The sequence below is a fragment of the Cervus canadensis genome, chromosome 6, assembly GCF_019320065.1.
Source record: "Cervus canadensis isolate Bull #8, Minnesota chromosome 6, ASM1932006v1, whole genome shotgun sequence".
Lineage (NCBI taxonomy): Eukaryota > Metazoa > Chordata > Mammalia > Artiodactyla > Cervidae > Cervus > Cervus canadensis.
In genome coordinates this window covers 24,108,346-24,129,332 of record NC_057391.1, presented here as the reverse complement: position 1 = coordinate 24,129,332, position 20,987 = coordinate 24,108,346, and the positions used below count along the sequence as shown (strand labels likewise).

The window sequence follows — 20,987 nt, the reverse complement described above, 5'->3', positions numbered from 1 at the left end:
TAATATAATAAAATATGTGCCATATAATTATAGATTGTACCAAGTGCTATATCATTTCCTAAACATATCTCCCTAAAATTTTTTAATACATATTCTTCAGTGTTAGATGCTCTCTTTTGCATTTTACATCAAACTTATAAGTAGTTAACAAGTATTTTATTAAAAGATCCTCAACATCACAAATAAAGGAATGCAAATTTAAAACAATGGAATGTCACGTTGCCTGCTGAATATAAAAACTGTATACCAGCTCATGAATAGGCACTCTTGTAACAGGAGAAAAAAAGAATATTATGAAGACAAAAATAAAAACTAACAGAAAAAATATACAAAAAATGACAAAAAACAAAGTCAAGTTCTTTGAAGACCTGTAAGAGACAAAAGGCTGAAGGAGAAACAAGTTGCAAATAAACAATACCAGTAGAGAAAAAGGAAACAAAATGACAGATACCATGGAGAATAAACAAGGAATATATTACAAATATTTAGGAGAGTAGATTTGGAGACTTAAATAAAATAAACTACTAAAAAATACAAAATATCAAGACTAAATCAAGAGAAAGCTTGAATAATTCAAAAAAACATTAAAGAATTTAAATCAGAAGTTAGTCTTCCCATAAAGAAAATGCCAGCTGCTGATGTCTTTACAGGCAAGTTCTACAAAGAAAAAGACAAACTGATTTTACATAAACTTCTCACATATAGGAGAAATACTCTTTATTCATTACATGAGGCTAGCATAACTTTCATACCAAAATTAAACTAGAACAGATTAAGAAATAGTGTACTTATAAACTAATAGCACTTGTGACCCTAAATATTACCCATGTGAATCCAACAATGTTAAAAAAAAAAAAAAATACATATCCTTACCAACAAAGGTTTGTACCAAGAAGGCAAGTTTGGTTTATTAATCAAAAGCAGAGAATGCTAATCCACCACACTAAGGGATTAAAAGAAAAAAAAATCATCTGCTATCTCAATAAATGCAGAAAAAGCATTAGATAAAATATAATCTGGCATGCTGCAGTCCACGGGGTTGCAGTCAGACACAACTTAGCAACCAAACAACAGTAATAAAAATATAATACCTTTTCATGATAAAAACTCAAATAGGATTGAAATCTAAGATCAAGTATATGTAAAAACCATATAACAAACATTTAATATTGAAATTTTGAAAATATTCCCGTTAAGTATAGGACTGCTTGCAATCATCACTTGTACTCAACATATTAGAGATCCTAACTACTGCAGAAAACAGAACAAAATAAAAAGTAAAGGGGCTGAAAAGGAAGACGCAAAACAGTTGTTATTTACCGGAAACCAAAGGAACCAACACATTATGAGAGAGTTCTAAAAAGTCACAGCCACAAAAAATATATATATAAAATAGTCGATTGTATATCCCTTCTCAAGTACAGTCAGAAAATGTCATTTTATGAACTATACCATTTATAATAGCATAAAAAACTATGAAGTATCTAGGAAAAAAATTCTAATAAAAGATATATAGGGCTTTCCCAGAGAAAGTATACAATTATATTGAAAGACACTGAAGAAGACTTAAACAAATGAAGAAAATCATGGAAAAGAAGATTCAGTTGTTATAAACATGTCTATTCTTCCTAAATTGATCTATAAATTCAATGCAACCCCAAGCAAAATCCCAGAGGAATTTTTCATGAAAATTTAGATCCTAAAATATAAATGGACTCATTGGTTAAGGACAACATGGCTCACTGTTACTGACTGGATACTGACTTTTATGGTATGGTATGTGTTTTATGGTATATGTTCTATACCATAACACAATATGGTACTGGTATAGAAATAAAGAAATAGATCAGAAAAGATCAGAAAGAGAAAGCTCAGAAACAGACCTACATACTATATATGAAAATTTAAGACAGACTGGGCTTTAAAGATCAGTGGGTAAAGGATTGATCTTTAATAAAAGGTGTTGGGCCAATCAATTACTCATTGGGAAAAAAATTATATACTTACATCACAACATAAGGAAAGGTCATAATAAAAAGAAAGGGACAAAATGATAAAAATTCATAAAAACAATAGAGAGGAAATGTTTTGATGACTTCAGGATAGGCAAGGACTTATTAAAATACAAACAGTGCTAATCATAAAAGAAAATATTGATAAATTCAATAATGCAGAAATTAAGAATTCTGTTCAACAAAAGATCCAATATAGAGTTAAAAAAAAAAACAGCCAAAAACTCTTAGACGTTTGCAGCACATAAAATGACAAAAGATCAGTACAGGAGATAAGTAAATCCTACAAATCAATTTGAAATCCAATGTACAAGTGGGCAAAGACACAAATAGGCATTTTACCATGAAAAAGAATATGAAAGGACGCTCAAAGCCATTAATAGTGAGAGAAATGCACATTAAGGCCACAGGGAAATATTCAAATTTCCTATATTTGTGAACCCTAAAACATAATGAGGGAACCAAACAGAAATGGGGATGCAGAAGACTCATTAGGAACATTCATCCACTGACAGCAGAGATATAAACTGGTATAACCACTTTGAAAACATTTGATATTTCTCAAAAAAAGCTGAGTACATGTAACTCCATGATCCAGCAATTCTACCCTTGTGCCAGTACTCTGAAACAATGGTTCTCACATATTGGTATGCATCAGAAATCTTTGAGAACCATTGCTATAAAAGAAATTCTTGTACTTACTCACCAGGACACATAAAGAATACTCATAATGTACTGCCTTAATAGCAAAAAAAAAAAAGAAATCCAATATCCTTTAACAACAGAATGAATACATTGTGGCATAATCAAACAATGAGATATTTATCTGTAAAAACAAGATGAGATCATGAGTGGACATTTCTAATTACTCTTTAAACTGTACATATATATTTTGTATACTCAACTGTACATTTATTTCATCATTAAATCTTTTAAGTTCCACTTCTATCACCTACTGGCCATCTTTCTATTGTCTGGCCCAACACAGATATGTCACCTTGTCTCAGGACTTGAATAAAAGGGGTAGTTATTAGATGTCCTCTCTTCCCAGATGGCTCACCAGGTAAAGAATACACCTGCAGTGCAGGAGACGCAAGAGACACGGGTTCAATCCTTGGGTCAGGAAGATCCCCTGGAGAAGGAAATGGCAACCCACTCCAGTATTCTTGCCTGGAAGATGCATAGACAGAGGAGAAGAGCGGCTACAGGCCATGGGATCACGGAAGAGTCGGACACAACTTAGCAACTAAACAACACAATTGGATCTCCTCTACTGACTTTAACATACACATCTTACCACCCTCCTCCTTCCCAATCATTCAACCGTTTCTCAAGATATTTTACATTCCCTCAAGTTCCTGATCACTGTTTCATGACTATACACCTCACAAGCAACAATGAGAACTGGATACAAGGCTCCACATGTGGTCTGCCAGACAATGTATTAAAAACTCTTTCTGTCTAGCAGAGAAAGTATAGTATATTCTCATTCGTATAGTCTTTAAAAAAAAGTGTTTTGCATCTATATCATACTAGTTACTCCTACTGACTTTATCTACTAAAATTCTGAGTAATTTTTCATACATGATGTTGAAGATACAACTTAAAAATTGCCCTTTTTGGACCAAAAGAATGGACTTTAAATTTTTATTTTAGATTCAGCCCTTACAACTTCTTAAGATAGACTGACATTTATTCTATCATCCATTCTCTAGGGACTTCTCCATATTTTACATTCTTCATAAACTGAATGAGTCATCAATGATATTCAAGGAGCAAGGACAAAGACCTGAGGCACAGCACTAGAAGTCTTCCAAATTAATCTGTATCCATTAATGAACTCTCTGGATGTAACCATTCAGCTGGTTAATAATCCTCCCTCATATTTCCCTATTTTCCCACAAGGATATCAAGAAAAACTATTATAAAATATATCACTAGAACCTAAAGGAACTGAACATCTAACTCTCTCGTCTTTCAGCCTAATAACACTGTTAGAACAGTTCTGCTGTCATGTTGGACATGATAAGGACCACTCCTGAGGATAAGAGAATAGGGAAATGGAAGAAAGTTGATTCACAAGGACTTCATGGAACTGCCATTCCTGCCCTGAGCTGCCTATTGCCAGATTTCTTTTAACTGAAAGAAAAATAAACTATTTTGTATAAAGAAAAAAGTGGGGGAGGGGTATTGCTCTAATGGATTGAAGTGATCCTAAAACCAAGAATTCAAGCCTGGAGAGAATGAAACAAGCCAAACTACACAGTATTTTTTTTTTTCCAAACAAATTTAATTCTGTTCCAGCCCCAAAGAAGGGGAAGGACCTAAATTTTAAAATAAAAATAAAATAAAAATTGCTCAAAAACTAAGTCATTAAAAAAATTAAGCCCCCTCCCTTAGCAATAAATACTGAAACGATATATACACATGAGGCTCAGGAAGGAGGCAAGAAGGGGAACCTTGGGGACTCTATCCCATGGCAAGGTCCCAACCCTTCTACCAATTCCACGCTCTTTGCCAAAACATAGAAGAGCAATGAAAGAGGCAGGAGAGATATACCAGGAACATGTGTGGCCCCAGAGAGCTGAAACCTAATAGAAGACACAAGTGTCTTACAGGGCAGAGGAAGGAAAGTTGTCATCTAAAACATCCCCCCAATTCCAGCTGCGTTACTAGAAGTGGCTGACGGAGCGGCTGAGTGCCCTAGAGCTTATCTCCTGGTCTCCACTCTCTGTAGCATGCAATCCCAGGAGGGTCATTCACACTGTGGCCTCGAGGCAACCGTGGCAGCAGCCTGGCTGCTGGAGCCCTGAGGCTTCCCATTCACCACCAGCAGGAGGGGCGTCTCCACACGAATACTGGAAAAGGAATAGTCCTGGAAAAGACAAATATAGAGACTAATTACAGATCCTAGGATGGAAGAAACTCTAGCACAGGAGTACACCATCTTGACTTTCTTCCCCTCCTTTCTACCTTCTTCAGTAGATACACCCCTTACCTCCATCTCACATTAAACAAACATGAGCTTACATAGGGTATGCAATTTTCCCAAAGTTTTCAATCCTCAAAAGGAGTATCTGGGGCAGGCAGATCGCCAGTACTGTCATTACAAGAAGGGGACAAGTGGATATATGTACATATATAACTGATACACTTTGCTGTACACCCAAAACTAACACAGCATTGTAAATCAACTATACTCCAATAAAAATTAAAAAAAAAAAAGGGGGGGTGGACAATTCTCTAATTCAAAAAGGATAGGATCCTGGCAATGCCCAACAAAACAAGTCCCACTGGCTCTACAAAATCTGCCCTTTCCACAGTGTTTATCAACAATTATAACTAAATACACACAGTGGTCAATCCAGAGCCAATGCAAAGTCCGAGGAACTCTTAAATCAAGTGTTTGTTAGGCTATAAATTAATCTGCCAAATATAGATTGACTTCTTTTATATAAGGAGGAATTAACAGAGGTAGGTTTTAAACGTTCTCCTAATAACAGAAGATATCAGCTCACTTTATCAGTTCAAATGTACTTTAAGTTGTAAAACATGTTGCTAAAAGATCTTTATCCAAAATATACTGTTCTACTTGGAGTGTAAAGGAGGTTTTTTTTAAGTCAAAGTAAAGAGATTCTCATAGAGCAATTTTTTGAAACATACTGAGCAAGTGACCCCCCCAAAAAAAAATTTATAAAGGATTACAAATAGTCAATAAACATATTAATACAATTTTCAACCTCACCAATAATCAAGAAACCAAAGCCAAAGAATACTGATGCTATCCTTTTCATGAAAAATCAGCAAATAGTTTTTCAAAGATTTCTACACATAAGTGCAAAGAAATATAACTACATTCACTGTTGGTATTAACTGGTAGAACCTTCCAAAAACTAGTTTGGCAGTATATATCAAAAGTCATAGACTGCATAAGCTTTGAAACTAAGATTTTACCTTAGAAACTCATTTATTTCTTTAGTCAATTAATTAAACTTATGTAATAATCATGGATATGAGCAGATATAAATAAAAATATTTACTACAGTACTTTTAGAACAAAGAAAAATTGTAACTAATCTAGATCTGGGGTCAGCAAATTTTTTTGTAAAAAGTCAAATAGTAAATATTTTAAGGCTTTGTGGGTCATATGGTCTCTGTCCCAAAGCTGTCCAACACTGACACTGTGGTGTAAAAGCAGCCACATGCGTGCTCAGTCGTGTCTGACTCTGTGACCCCACGGACTGTAGCCCACCAGGCTCCTCTGTCCATGGGATTTCCCTGGCAAGAATACTGGAGTGGGTTGCCATGCCCTCCTCCAGGGGATCTTTCAAACTCAGGGATCAAACTGAAACTCCTCCATTTCCTGCACTGGCAGGCAGATTCTTTAACCACTGAGCCACTTGGGAAATCCCCAAAGTAGCCACAGATAACAGTAAACAAATGAGCATATTTTGTTTCAAAAAAATTTAATTACAAACACTGAAATTTTAATTTCCTATAATTTTCACATACCATAAATTATTATTCTTTCCATTGTTTTCATTTAAACATATAGAAACCATTTTGGGCTCACAAGTCATATAAAACAGGCAGTGAGCCAGCTTTGGTCAATCAGCCATAATTTGCTGACCCTAGGTAGAAACAGTTTGAAAAAGTGGTTCAACACCTGCTCTTGTAGAGTTTTATGAGGATTAAATGAGCCAGAGCAGGCAGTAAAACTCTAAACAGAGTGTCTAGAGTCAGTTAAGTGTTCAGTAAATTTTTACTATCCTCATCATCATCAGCTCCTCTGTCTTAACTCAAAACAAATGTAGAATTTGTTGAATTGTAGAATTCAATTGTAGAATTCAAATTGTAGAATATGGAAAGCCAAAGGAAATGTTCACAAACATCTGCATATAATATTCCACAATTAATTTAAAATATACATACAAATGTGTGTATATTTTCATGAAAAGAAGAGACTATAGGTTTACATACCAAACTGTTAACAGCAATAACATATGAATGAGAATATTTCAGTCTATTTTTTAAATCTTATTTTTATTGAAATAATTGGCATATAACATTATATAAGTGGAAGGTATACAATGCAATGTGTTAATTTGATATATTTATATACTGCAATGTGATTACCACCACTGTATTAGCTAACACTTCTATCACGTCACATAATTACCATTTCTTTTTTATGGTGGGAACAATTAAGATCTAATCTCTTGGCAGCTTTGAAGTTTATAATGCCATATTGTTGTCTATAATCACTATGCTATGCATTAGGTCTCCAGAACCTATTTATCTACTGGTTGCAAGCTTGTATCCTTAAACAAAACCTCCCCAATTCCACCATCTACTGTTTTCACAAGTACAGTTTTTTCAGATTCCACATGTGATATCATAGATAATTTTCTTTCTCTGTTCGGTCCATTTTTAAAATTCTCTTTGTTTACCAGAAGTTTTTTGGTAAAAAAAAAAAAAAAATCTAGCTTTTAGTAAAAAATAATTACATATATGTGTGTAGATATAAGATATCATACCACACATACACACACATATTACATTACCTTACATAAATATTTTTTATAAGAGGTAAACTTAGTCCCACTTTGAGGACCTAAGGGCTGAGAAAGAATGCTAGCCATCACTCACCTTTCCCTTGTGCTGAATTCGGTGAAGACGAAGGTTAGCCTCAGGGATGGCTACAGAGTCCCCAATGAGTACTCCCCAGCTCTGCACCATATTATACACCATAACTGCATAGCAAGGTCCGTCTGAATCTACCAGGCCAAATGTACTGCCAGGTTAAGATGGGTTAAGAGGGAGGGACGGGTGGGAAAAAAAGGAGTGAGCAGCAAAGAAAAGCAGAAACAGTGATTTTAATAATACCAGCAAAATAAACAAATGCTTTCATAGTTACTTCCTTAGAAATCCTACAGCAGGTACCATCATTCACTATGTACACCTGAGGGCTCATTTGTCTTAGATATATATCTTTAAAAAACATCCATAAGACTCATCAATCTGTCACTTTCCCAAGAACCTGGGAAACAGGCACACTGAAGCCTTCAACAAATATTAATAATGAATGAGCTCAAAATGTTACAGCAGAACAGTATTCCTGCTCTACCAATTTAACTATCACAATATCAAACTCTCTAACCATCACTGTCAATTTACTTAATTCCACAAACTTTCACTGAATACCTATCTGGTGTCAGCCACTGTGCTTAGCAGTGAGACATCAATCCAGCTATAAGTGACTTTATTCGTCTAGTGGATGTCAGACAATTAAACCATCACTTACAATACAACTGCAAAAGGTTCCAGAATAGCTCTTTTCTTGTGCTGAATTCAGTGAAGCCAAAGGTTGGGCTGTGGGGGCCCAGAGAAGAAATGTCTAAATCAATGGAAAGCCAGGAAGGTTTCCATTTAGACGAGACCTCAAACTGAATCTTAAGGAATGAAAAACTACCTGGGTTAAAACAGGAAAATTAATCCTCAGTGGAAATAAAAAACCTCTACAGGGAAGGGAATAGGGCTTGACAAGAAAGGAACATGAGAGAACTTGCTGAGGTGGCGGTATTGTTCTCTATAGGTGTCCGGGTTATATGAAAATATCCATTTGTCAAAACTTAGGAATGTACACTAAGATTTTCACATTTCATTGTATACAAATTTTACATAAAAAGAAGAAAACTATAAACAATACTGAACTCTAATGATTGCATGCTGAATGCATACTAATGTTTACAATTACTTTGAAATGCACCAAAAATAAGATATCAACAGATGAATAAGGGAATAGACAGATATGTGATAAACTAAATATAATAAAATATGAATAGTACAATATAAGTACACAAATGTTCACTGTAAAATTCTTTCAATTTTGCTGTATGTTTGAAAAATTTTATAATAGAATGTTGGGGGAAAAAATGTAATCTATATCAAGAAGCAGCAAAAAGATTATCCAGGTCAATAATTGTGTATAAAGACACAGAGGCATGAAAACGGCTGTTCTGAAACCTATAAAATAATCCTAAAATTGGAATAAAATGTACAAGAGGAAAAATGACAGAAGACAGTAGACAGGGAAAAAATCATAAAGGACTCTGTGTGTTAAACTAAGGAGTTAAAACTTTATCCCAAAAGTTACACAATACCAGTAAGAGATTTTAAATAAGAAACAGCAATGGTCAAATCTGTATCTGGGGCATATTCCTCCGCACTGTGGAACACTGGAGGGAAAACAGGGAATAGGGAGACTTGTCTGGAGAAGTGCTGAGGCTGAATTAAATTAGCAGACACAAAGAAGTAGGGACTAAAAGGTATATCTATTAGTCTTGGCGATTGCCTCAAGGCAAGAGAATGGAGAAGTTTATAACAACTTCCAGAAGTCTTAATTAAGTGACTGACTAGAGGTAACACCATTGATTGACAAAGAATTCAGGGAGGTGAAGCAGATTGACAGAGAAAGATGACATAAGTAATTTTGAACATAATGAGTTAGAGATTTTATCAAAGCCCAGAGGCAGGTAAATACAGGAATCCAAAACTTAGAATTGAGGCTTGGGCTGGAGCTGGACCTGTGAGCATAAAGGAGGCAGCCAAAGCCTTGGGTTTATATGACATCACCAAATGAGATGACCTATAAAAGAGACGGTGAGGAATCAGTACTCAAGCTCACTTGGCACACTCAAATTCACAGTAAACACTGCAATCAAGCACAGCATCCTCTCCTGGTGAAAAAGCCTCAGAATCCTTCTAAACAGTAAGCCATACAGCCATTGCCAAGTGATCAAAGTTGGCATCTATTTGCCATCCTAGCAGAGAAAGAGGAAAGAAAGAAAAACAGAGTCTACCTCGAACTTAACATTTAGAAATTAGGCAGAAAAAGAGAAACCAAAGAGTAGCAAAATATTTGTTCCAGGGCCCCTAAACCTACCTTTGCTTATACTTCTTCCTCATTCCTCTTAACTCTAAGGTCTGCTATAGTAACTAAACGTTTCTCAACTATCTTCCTGTTCTTCAAACACATACACCATGAAAATGCCATGGAGGAAAATCAGGCACACAGTGGGAGCTGTATTTTAGTTTGAATGAAGCAGAAGGAATTTGAAAGGCAATAGTGACAGAGAAGTCAGGATGCTGAGGAGCCATGTAATACAAGCTACTGGATCAAACACCGGTGAGCCCAGGAACAAAAGCGTTTCAGCAGAAAACAGAAAAAGGAAACCAGTCAATCAGGGATTGGGAAGTGAGCAAAGGACCAAGCAATGATGGCACTGACTGAACCCTCATTTTTCAAAAGTTAAAATTTTCTAAATGAATATTCTTAACTCATTTCCTCTGCTCAACTATAAGAACCCTTCACTTGGCTGTGTTACATTTTTTTTAACTCCCAACAACACATATAGCAGATGCTCAATAACAAATGTTGCTCAATATTCAGATGTGGAACAACATCTGAGAGAATCTCTCCAACAGGCCTTAAATTCAAACTCAAAGCTCACCTTCCAGAACTGCTTAGGCATACCTAAGCCCAAACAGGATTTAGAATTCTTTCTCCTACTTCTATGATCATGAAAACACAAAGAGGTAGGAGAATTATACGGTTTCCATCTTATAGAAAGATATCCTATATTATAAAAAAAAATGTAGCTGTCAAATTTCAGCTTCAGATGTAAGAGTCGACAGAACACCAAACTCGGGGAAAAAATGGGTGGTAACAGAATCTACAGAGAGACTGTCAGACATCACTTAGATAATACAATGTCTCTTGGGACAGTCACAGAAGGTAAAGAGAATTCACTGATCTCTGACCACTAACGATTATCTTCAAGTTTCAGAGAAAGGCCAGGAAATGAGAGCAACTAATTTAAAAGGATAAAAAATAGAAAAGGCAAGAGAAACTCACAAGGGGACTTTCTCCTCTGTGGTAAGGCTGAACACCACCTTTCCCAGGACCACAGCTCCACTATTTACACCAGGCTGCAGAGCACTCAGGGGCTTGCGCTCCAGAGTCACCTTCTGCCCCGAAGCTGACTGATAGCGCCCATCACCACAAGGGCCTAGGTGGGCTGGGCGCAAGTTCCCCAGCATGCTCTGTAACTTTTTGGTCTTCACCTTTCCCTGCAAAGGAAAAGGAAACAGGTAAGAAGCTGGAAACGAATCACCCTCCTTGAGAGTCTAGTCCTCCCCACCACCTACCCACCTCTATAGGGTCACTACTACCGAGGCCTAATATTTTATTGACCTACGGCAGAATAAAAAAGTAGGGCTCAATCTTCAGACATCTTTACCTTGCTCTCAAGGAGGCTGGTTAATCTAGTCAGGAAATCCAGGAGCTGTTGCTCTCGTTGCCAGGGCTCTGGCCAGGCAGGGTCCAGTGCTGCAGCCCGAGAGAAGCCCTCCAGGGCCTCACCATAATTCTCCTCATATTTATGTAACTGCACAAGAAGTAACAAAAACCTTCCCAATTATGTTTAACACAAACTATGCAGAAGTGGGCTAGCACAGTGGGCTAGGAATCTAGAGAAATAAACTGTTTTCCTGTTCCCAACTGTTTTCCTACTCTACAAACACTCCCAGTTGTTTTCCTGTTCTACAAATGAACTGCGTGAAGAGCTGGTAACACCTTATATCCTTTTTCCTGGCCAAGGTGATCACAACCTCAAAGGTGAAATCATTTCAAAGAAGCCAACTGCCAAACTCTAAAGCAGTTAAGTTGCATACATTGGGTGATTCTATTTTTATGTTTATAATGAACATTTCAGGAAAGTCTTGTAAACTGTGCCCCACCGTCCTCTATTCACCCTCCCACCAACTCAGCCCCTTTTCCTTTCCCCCTGGATACTTAAGTCAAACTAAGCAAGCTTTTCCCAGAAATAATTTGGCTTTTCTCTAGCAGTTAGTACTCAACTTTGTCCCTATGAATACTCAGTTATCCTCACAGGCTAAGACCTAGATAGCTTATGTATTTGACTTTCAGATGACCACTCCCCAATATAAATGATAATTTCTTTTTACCGTTGCCCTGTTCAGATGAAGATCAGGATTGCTGGAAGCTGTCCTGTCAACCTTCTCCTATAGTAGAATAAGAAGACCATCAGTGGCTCCTGTCTCAGTCTTAAGGATGGCCACATACAACATGTCCTAAACCTCCTCTCCTTGGAAAAATTTAAGTTTTTGCTTGTCAAATTGTTTCCTATACCCACACTATTATACAGTAAATGCTTGTGTGGAACATATTACACAGTCCCTGAAACCTCAAGGATGTAAGGGCTTTGTATATGCATGGAACTTTAAAATATGATTATAATTTACCCATGTAATAGTATAAAGATAGAAGCAATATGTGACTAATATCTGATAAAAAATTTTAATTAATGAGATGTTAATATAAATGAAGAAAATCTAGAAAAACAAATGATGCTGATTTAACGCATTTCCTCTGACCATGAGTCCAGCTTCAGACACAAACAGAATCATGTTACTACATCTAAGCCCCCTTAAAACACACAGAGAAAGCCAAATTCTGATTTGCTACTTTAAATAGATGGCCAGAAACCATATGGCAGTACAGACAGACATATCTGCAGCTATCTTCGTGGCTCTGATCACTTTATTTTTTTTTTATTCTATTCACTGCCTGGCACACTGCAAAAGCACAAACAACATGAATTAAAATCATTTAAATGACTGGTTCAAATATGTTTAAAAATGTAGGTCTGATGAAGAAATTAAGAGTTAAAAGCAATTATTTAGCAGAAGCCAAATATAAAATTTTAAAGAAGTACATCATATTATACCCTAAAATGTAAGCAGTTACCAGATTAAGAAATCAGAGTAAAACAAAATACTTCTGCCTAAAAAGTTCCCTGATTGAATAAAAACCAAACCTGCTGACTACACAGGTTGGGTTGAGTTAAATGTCACTGTTAAGACTACAGTGACATGGAAGCAACCTAGATGCCCATCAGCAGACGAATGGATAAGAAAGCTGTGCTACATATACACCATGGAATATTACTCAGCCATTAAAAAGAATACATTTGAATCAGTTCTAATGAGATGGATGAAACTGGAGCCCATTATACAGTGAATTAAGCCAGAAAGATAAACACCAATACAGTATACTAACACATATATATGGAATTTAGAAAGATGGTAACAATAACCCTATATGTAAGACAGAAAAAGAGACACAGATGTATAGAACAGACTTTTGGACTCTGTGGGAGAAGGCGAGGGTGGGATGATCTGAGAGAATAGCATTAAAACATGTATATTATCAAGTGTGAAACAGATCGCCAGCCCAGGTTGGATGCATGAGACAAGTGCTCAGGGCTGGTGCACTGGGAAGACCCAGAGGGCTGGGATGGGGAGGGATGTGGGAGGGGGGATCAGGATGGGGAACACATGTAAATCCATGGCTGATTCATGTCAGTGTATGGCAAAAACCACTACAATACTGTAATTAGCCTCCAACTAATAAAAATAAAGGGAAAAAAAAAAGGACTACAGCGAGAAGCACAGTGTGTGAGGAAGTCGTCTCTGTCATTTTTTAAAAAGCCAGCTTATTACTGCATGTTCCTCTGTCATGAGCATGAGTCCTACCAGGGGAGCTGCAGTCACCAGCACAGAGGCGACAGAAAGCGCATGGTGTACACATCTGTCCCCACAGCTTCTGGGTGTGGCTGCACCAGAGTGACTTTACACCAGGGCAAAGCCAAACAAATAGTGTGAGAAATGTACTTTTTAAGAAATTAACTTATTTGAGTTGAGATATTTTTGAAATATAAAAATTGGTTGTATATTTTAAAGCTATAATTCTTGGAGACATTCTGTGATTAAAAATTTGACTGTGCTTATTAAAAATGGTTATCTATGTTTCACAATTCAATTTTGTGAAATATAAACTTTCTGTGGGATGGTAAAAAAGGACAGAAAAAAGAATAGTCTCTAAACTGCAAACATGAACATAAGGTAGCTATATTCCTTATTCTGCCACTCAGAGCAAAATAAATAACAGTAAGTTAAAAAGCAAGTCTCTATGTCAAGAGAAAACAAAAGAAGGTGAATACGAAGTCTAAATAAAAAGTACTCAGGAGGCCAATGTAAACCTTGTTAACCATGAGCATTCATGCACTCAAAGCCTGAGGGAAACCCCCCCTACAAGTGGATATTAATATAAACAGCCTGAAAACCTAAGGCAAAGCATAAGCTCCAGTGAATTACTCCCTAGGATATAATGTAGAATGGATTACATGCTATTTTCTATTTTAGCCTGTGGGAAATCCAGATTCATACTATTTAATGGTTAACCTGGTTTACTGTTTAATTTATACTTATGTAGCAGAGTTCTAATTTTTTTAAAAAATATGTATATGTGTTAATAAACGTTATTTTAACATACACTTTTTTCCCATTCAAAAAGATGAACATATTCGGATGGGCTCTGTGATTTGGTTACACATGCCTCTATAAGAAATCTAAAAAATAAATAAATAAATCTAGACAGCTCAAATAGCTACCTCGCACTGAGGCACACTCTGCAAGCGATTGCTAATACTCAAGTTATAGGAAGAAATACCTCACCTCTGCAGGACTGGCTTCACAAAACCACTCATCAGATGCCAGCAAACACTCCCCATGCTGCTGGCTAAAATGCCACAAAGAAGACTGAACAACATTTTTGCCTCTGTTGCTGCCTCTACATATCCAGCCTGGGTGACCATAAATACTTACTGCTTGGGCATAAGCACTGAGGGCTTGCTGGGAGATCTTAGGGTTCTGGCCAGTATTGAAGTAAAGAGAAAGGTAGGCATTCCCCAGAATATCTGAAAGAGAAATACAGATTTCTGGTTCTGCGTGTAAGGAGCTTAAAGTCACCACTCTATCCTAACAAGTAAAAAGCTGAACAGACTAAAAAATCCACAACTTCTCTTGGATGCATAATAAAGGGGACATTACGGGCAAACCACTGCTCCAAAATCAGACAGACAGGGGTGAATACAGGGAGTTACTGCTTAGCAGAAACTCAGGAGCTACCACACCAACAGTGCTGGGGTAGGAAAACCTAAACTGAAATTGATGAATTCTGGAGCCTCACTGTGGACAAGCCTGGGAGTTAAAAACTCCAGGGGTACCAGTCATAAGGGACCCCCAACAATATTGTAAGATTTACCTCCAAGAACTCAACCAGATTCCCATAGCAAATATCAAAGAATACCTTCATACTTCTAGCAGAGGCAAGGGACAAAGAAACTTTTTTGAAATATGCCAGAGCACGCCATTCTTTTTGTTGTTGTTTGTGTGAGTTTTTTTGGCCACACTACGTGGCTTGAGGGATCTCAGTTCCCCAACTAGGGACTGAACCTGGGCCACAGCCGTAAAAGCCTGGGATCCTAACCACGAGGCCACCAGGGAACTCCTGAACACTCCATTCTTGACAAGTGCCCTCAGGAGAAACTAGTTAACCAGAGCCTAACCTGCTAAGGTATTATCAGAAGGTAACTGACCTAAGGAAGGGAAAGAACCAACTCTGGCTAGCTCCAGCCTTCCATATGGAAGAAGGGAAATACCCAACTCCAACCAGCTCTAGCCATCCTGTGCCTCCTAAGTGGGGGTGGGAGGGCAAAGAAAAAAACTGAGAAACACAGTGATGGATCATCTCAGAGCCCAAGTGTTAAGGATAACTATTTTGGTCACCCTCCAAAGTCTGTATGAAAGGCCCCACATCTGAAACAAACCAGTGATGACACTATACTCAGGGTATACCCAAAATTCCTCTGGGATAAAGAGGCAAACACAAACCCAAAGGAGAAACAACAGGAGACTGCACAAAAGCTCTGCTTTGCTTATAGGGAAACATAAGCCTCCTCTCTTCAATGGACAGGTCCAAGAGGTACTAGAATAGTGGTTCATCAAAATACCTTTCGGGCTCCTTCAAAGCAAAGATGCCCTAGCTTCACACTTAAGAGTCAGACTCAACAGATGGGCTCCAGATGATCCTGGTGTGCAGCCACGGTTGAGAACCACTGCTCTAGAAACCTGCTGGAGATCTTTTGAAAGCACTCACACCAGGAGCGGCCATCAAGGATGTCCATCTGCACAGCCAACTTAGCCTGTCGGACACTGTCCATTACGTGGCGAGAATGTTCATCTCCGGAGTCGGTCCGCAGCTGGCGAAGCACCATTGACAGGTTTTGAAGGGAGACTTTGTTCTTGCACTGCAAGTGGAGAAGTCATAGACTTAACCTTCATGGTTCTATTTCTCCTTTCCAGATCTATTTTATTTCAGGCTTCTAATTTTTCACCTTAATTCTTACTGCCATATGTATCTAAGACTCCCATCTACAAGGATCAACTCAGTTACTTTCCTTCACTTCTCAACTACCTCTGAACCTGGTTCCATCATCTTCTTCCTCATCCAAGTCTGCTCCCCTATCCTCTCTCCCCTCTTCTGATTCTGTCCTCCTAGTTCCCACGCAGTTATACTCTGGTATTCGTGGCCTAAGGAAACTCACAAAACCAGAGAAATCCCACCCTCCCCATCTGTTTTCTGAGGGCAGAGTGGGCAGCTCACATGGGTGAGGGCTCCTGAGAAGCAGGTATGGGCGGCTGCAACATCCCCTTTCTTCCAGTACACCTCACCCAGCTGGTTCCAGGCTTCTACCAGCTTGGGCTCCAGCTTCACAGCCTTTGACAGAAGCTCCTCAGCCTTGGGGCTATAGTCAGGGGTCACATTCAGTGCCTTCCCAGTCAGCATCAGAACCTGTGCATTGCCCTGGACTGAACCTAGGAGGAAGGGAAAAGATAAAGGAAACCCAGACAGTTTTACAGGTGAGACCAGGGTACTTTCAAGGAATCCCTATGCCAGTTCTAGCAATCAAATAACTAAGGAAAATCTTCATGAACAAACAATTTATTGAAAACCTATCACATGCAGACTATTATGTTAGAAAACAAGGTAACAAAGAAAGCATTACCCCTACCTTTGAGAGGCTTACAATCTAGTGGAGAGGACAATGTCTATCCACGGATAATTAAAACACAGTGAAAAAGAGCATACGGCATACACCCAATGAATGGACTTTACAAAGTGAAAAGGAAAAAGACAAGACACTTCAGGGAGAAAAATAATGTAAACAAAGACAAAGAAGCAGAAAGGAGAAATACATGTGGCATGTTCATGGGAGGATGGATGGTTCAACCTGAATGAAACAAAAAGCTTCTCTGTAAGTAGGTAGTCAGAGAGAAGGGTAGGGGAAAAAAAGTCAGACAATGAAGACTTGAATAACAAAGGACTGGTTTAGACCACAACCAGTCAAGAGGAGGAATCTTTGAAGACACAGACAAGAGATGAGATTAAATTCATGAAGCAATTATTTAGAAAGATAATGGCCATGGTCATTATTTAAGTAGATTTGGAAGTAAAAGAAATTAAGAGGCAGAAAGGTCAGTTAAGAAGATTACTCCAACAGTAGCCAAGCAATAAGTATGCTTTTTCATTTCAGAGCATTTGGAAATGGAGTTTAGGGAATGGAAAGGCTGCCATCCTGCACAGGCACCCTTAGAAGAAATATTCTGTTGTACTAACTTGTAGCAGCCACAAACAGGATACCAAAGAGTCTACAGAGAGAGCAAAGTTCCATCTCATTTCAATGAAGAAGAGCGGGTTTTGTGTTCTTTGGGACTCATACCCGCTGCTTCCTCCATCTGCTGCAGGGTCTTCTCCATCTCTTCCCGCACATCTTGTTGCTTCCTCCCTGCATGCTCAACACTATGTGTCTCAAAATAGCACTCTCGAAATGAATACAGCTGGTCCACCAGTTCCTAGGAATATAAGAATGAGACCATTATAAGAATGGGCTCCATTAGCGGAGAGGATACCAGACAAGTAAACTTTGAGACTGGCTAGCCATACCAACTTTTGGCCTAGAAATGCCGATCCTCTACCTCGCCTAGGAATGACACAGAGGGAGGTTACAGATAAGGAAGGAAAGTTGTTCAGCCCTCTCTCACACTGTCTCAAGTCAATCTGCACCATGATGACAGTCTCTCCTCTTAGACCCAGCAGAGCTTCCAATATGATTAAGCACTTCACATACCTTAGTCAGGAGAGTGGAAATGCTTTTCACCTTGAGATAAAACAAAGTTAGTAAGATCATCCTATCTGGTACTGGTCCCTAAAGTATAAAACTTTGAAATTTACCCTTAAAACTGGACTTCCTAACAATAATGATCCCTTACCCCTGATTTTTCCTATGCTGATATCTGAAAATATGTGACATTTGTGAATATGACAAACACGTGAGAGCCATTCTCTACGACAAACAAGCCAATTTAAGCTTGATAAATTTTGTATTTTTGCAGTTTTTTTTCTTTAGATATTTGTGGTTTTTGTTTGTTTAGTTTTTGTCAAGTCATCCTCTGGCTCACTTGCATTCTTTCCAAGTAAATGTTCTCCTTCCTCTTTAACTATCTCTGAGTCTTCCTGGGACATCAATCAAAGCTTTTCCATTATCTATTCTTTCCTAAAACAAAACAGCAGTAGAAAGGTATAATCCAATCCCACCAAGTCTTACCAAATACCTCTGCATCACATCCCAAATCCATCCACCAGTCTCCAAGTCACTATGAGTATCCTCAACTAAATAAGCATCATTACTTGCCTGAACTATTTCAATAGCTTCTTACCTGGTCATCCTGCTTCTACTCTTTCCCATTCTCCTCACTACAGCTGAAGTGGCCTTACAGAAAGGTAAGGTCATGTCACAGACTAGTTTACCACTGCAGACAGAATAAAATCCAACTCCTTATTATGACCTAGAAGACTGTAAGATCTGACCTCCCACCATTCATCCTGCCACAGACTTCACTTCTTATCACTGTCCTACACTATTCAAGCCAGGTCCTCAAAATCCATTCTCAATCCTGCCTACACACATGCTGTTCCCTCTGCCTGGACATTCCTTCTCCAGACCTTTGCATGGCTCATTCCTCTTCATTATTTAGGTCTCAGTTCAAACACCAATTTCTCAGACAGGCTTTCCCTGACTACCCAAACTAAAGTAACTCCCTCCTCCACCCCACTGTTAAATCACACTCCTACTTTTCTTCACAGTACTTATTTGAAATTAAAATTCTACCCAAAATGATGAAGTTAGATTATCTCCTTCTGTAACAGTGCTTTTCAAGTTTTATTGTATTTCCAAGGCCCAGCCTACAGAGATTCTGATGTTAGTGGTTCTAGCAGAACTCAAAATTCTGCATTTTAACAAGCACCCTGCATGACTTTAATAAAAATAACCTGTAAAATACACTTTGAGAAAAATCCTTTAATGTATTCCTTCTAACCGAAAATGTCTATAACAATGATATAAAGTTTACCACCATTCCCAAGAATAGCAACATCACCATCCTTTTCCTCTCTCTACTGCATTCTCCCATTCCGCCCTTGCACCCTCCCCAGATACCCCAGGTATCCTCTACCTAGCTGCTTAGGGCATCTACCACAAATAAGAGCAGGAAAAGACAGCTCTCAACAAATATTACAACCCATTTCCTTTCGTCATGCAGTCAGCATAGCCACATATTAAGAATTATAGAGAAGGTCTTACTGTTTGTTTCTATTTGTAATAGAATAGAAAACATACAAGAAATTGGCTTTGTTGGCTTGTTTTGCTACAGCGAACATTTTTAATAACTTTTGTCCTGGCAAAAATCAATATATATATTTTGTTAAAATTCCAACAGGTACATGTAAAATATGCAGGGTAAAAAATTCCTCATGATCATTCCAATAACCTCAGAGATAACCACGGCTTAGTCTACCTTTCCAGGTTTTTTCCATACATATACAAACATATATACACAATGTTTGTAATACAGCGCTAGACTGAGATTCTCTGATTTCAGACAGTCACACTAGGGAAAAGAATTACATCCAAGTCAATCGGATGTGAGGTAAAGTTCACACTCTAAAAGGTGTTATTAGTCTAATCTACTAAAGAAACAAAGAAATCTCATCAGTGTTTAAACTTTTGCTGTAGAAGCCTTTAAGAAAGTTACAAACCCGTCATAACTCTAACATTTACATTTCGGGCTGCCTTAGAATACCAAAAATTCAGTTTCTGAGTACATTTCAGGCTGCCTTAGAATACAAAAAACACAGTTTCTGACATTTAAGAAAAATCTTGGGTTATTAAAAGAAAAGAGTCAAGCAATTAGTTAGCTCCAATCTACCAAGTACAAGACTGTCCCAGTTACCACAGTCAATGGCGAGCTGAGTAGAGTCTGGAGCCTTCTGCATTAGATCCCAAACTGGAATTGTGGAGTACACAAAGAAATCAAAACTGTTAAATTCTAAGGAGAGTAACCAGAATGCACGCGGTGCAAGCCATTACTGTGATTGTTGCCAATTTGAAAGCATGAAAGTACTGAAGAAATGGTCTTTGGAGGAATCAAAACTACAAGCAATAGGTAATAGCGCCTGCAGATCTGCCAAACACACGTGTATGCTATTTGTTACGGGCGAATGGGGGGAGGGGTGAACACAACCTCCCAACAACGCACAGGAATAAAGTTAGGAGCAATAAATCCTCTTCCCTACAGGGCTGAAATGGACTGCAGTCGGGTCAGCACCACGGGATCCCAACAAAAACTGGCTGCGCCTGTCGCTTGGCCGCGGGGGCTCGTCTAGCCCGTGGCGGCTGCACCTTCGGGAGTTGTTATAGTAACCACGGGGACGCAAGTAGCGTCGGGTATGTGTCAAGAAATTCGCAGGCAGTGCATAAACTGGGCTCTCTACTTCTTCCCAAGTAACAAAAGCAGATATGTATTTTAATCTATTGCCCCACCTGCAATTTCTGCAAGACCTCCTTGACTTCTTCCTCTTCAACAGCCATCATTTCCCAGGTTCTCCGCCCCCGACTTAAAACCACAGAGACGCATACCCGTTCCCACGAT

At 38.2% G+C, this 20,987-nt stretch overlaps 1 protein-coding gene across 1 annotated transcript; it reads right to left on the bottom strand.

The window, feature by feature from the left end:
• Positions 1 to 4,280: 4,280 nt before the first annotated feature.
• TTC5 (tetratricopeptide repeat domain 5) lies at positions 4,281 to 20,987 on the bottom strand. The gene is made up of 10 exons (XM_043471365.1): positions 20,879 to 20,987; positions 17,720 to 17,852; positions 16,603 to 16,814; positions 16,096 to 16,246; positions 14,763 to 14,854; positions 12,042 to 12,098; positions 11,315 to 11,461; positions 10,930 to 11,144; positions 7,662 to 7,806; positions 4,281 to 4,887 (listed from the first exon to the last, which is right to left on the bottom strand). Exons 1-10 carry the CDS (start codon positions 20,927 to 20,929, stop codon positions 4,768 to 4,770), a joined length of 1,323 nt encoding a protein of 440 aa, XP_043327300.1. The 5' UTR covers positions 20,930 to 20,987; the 3' UTR covers positions 4,281 to 4,767.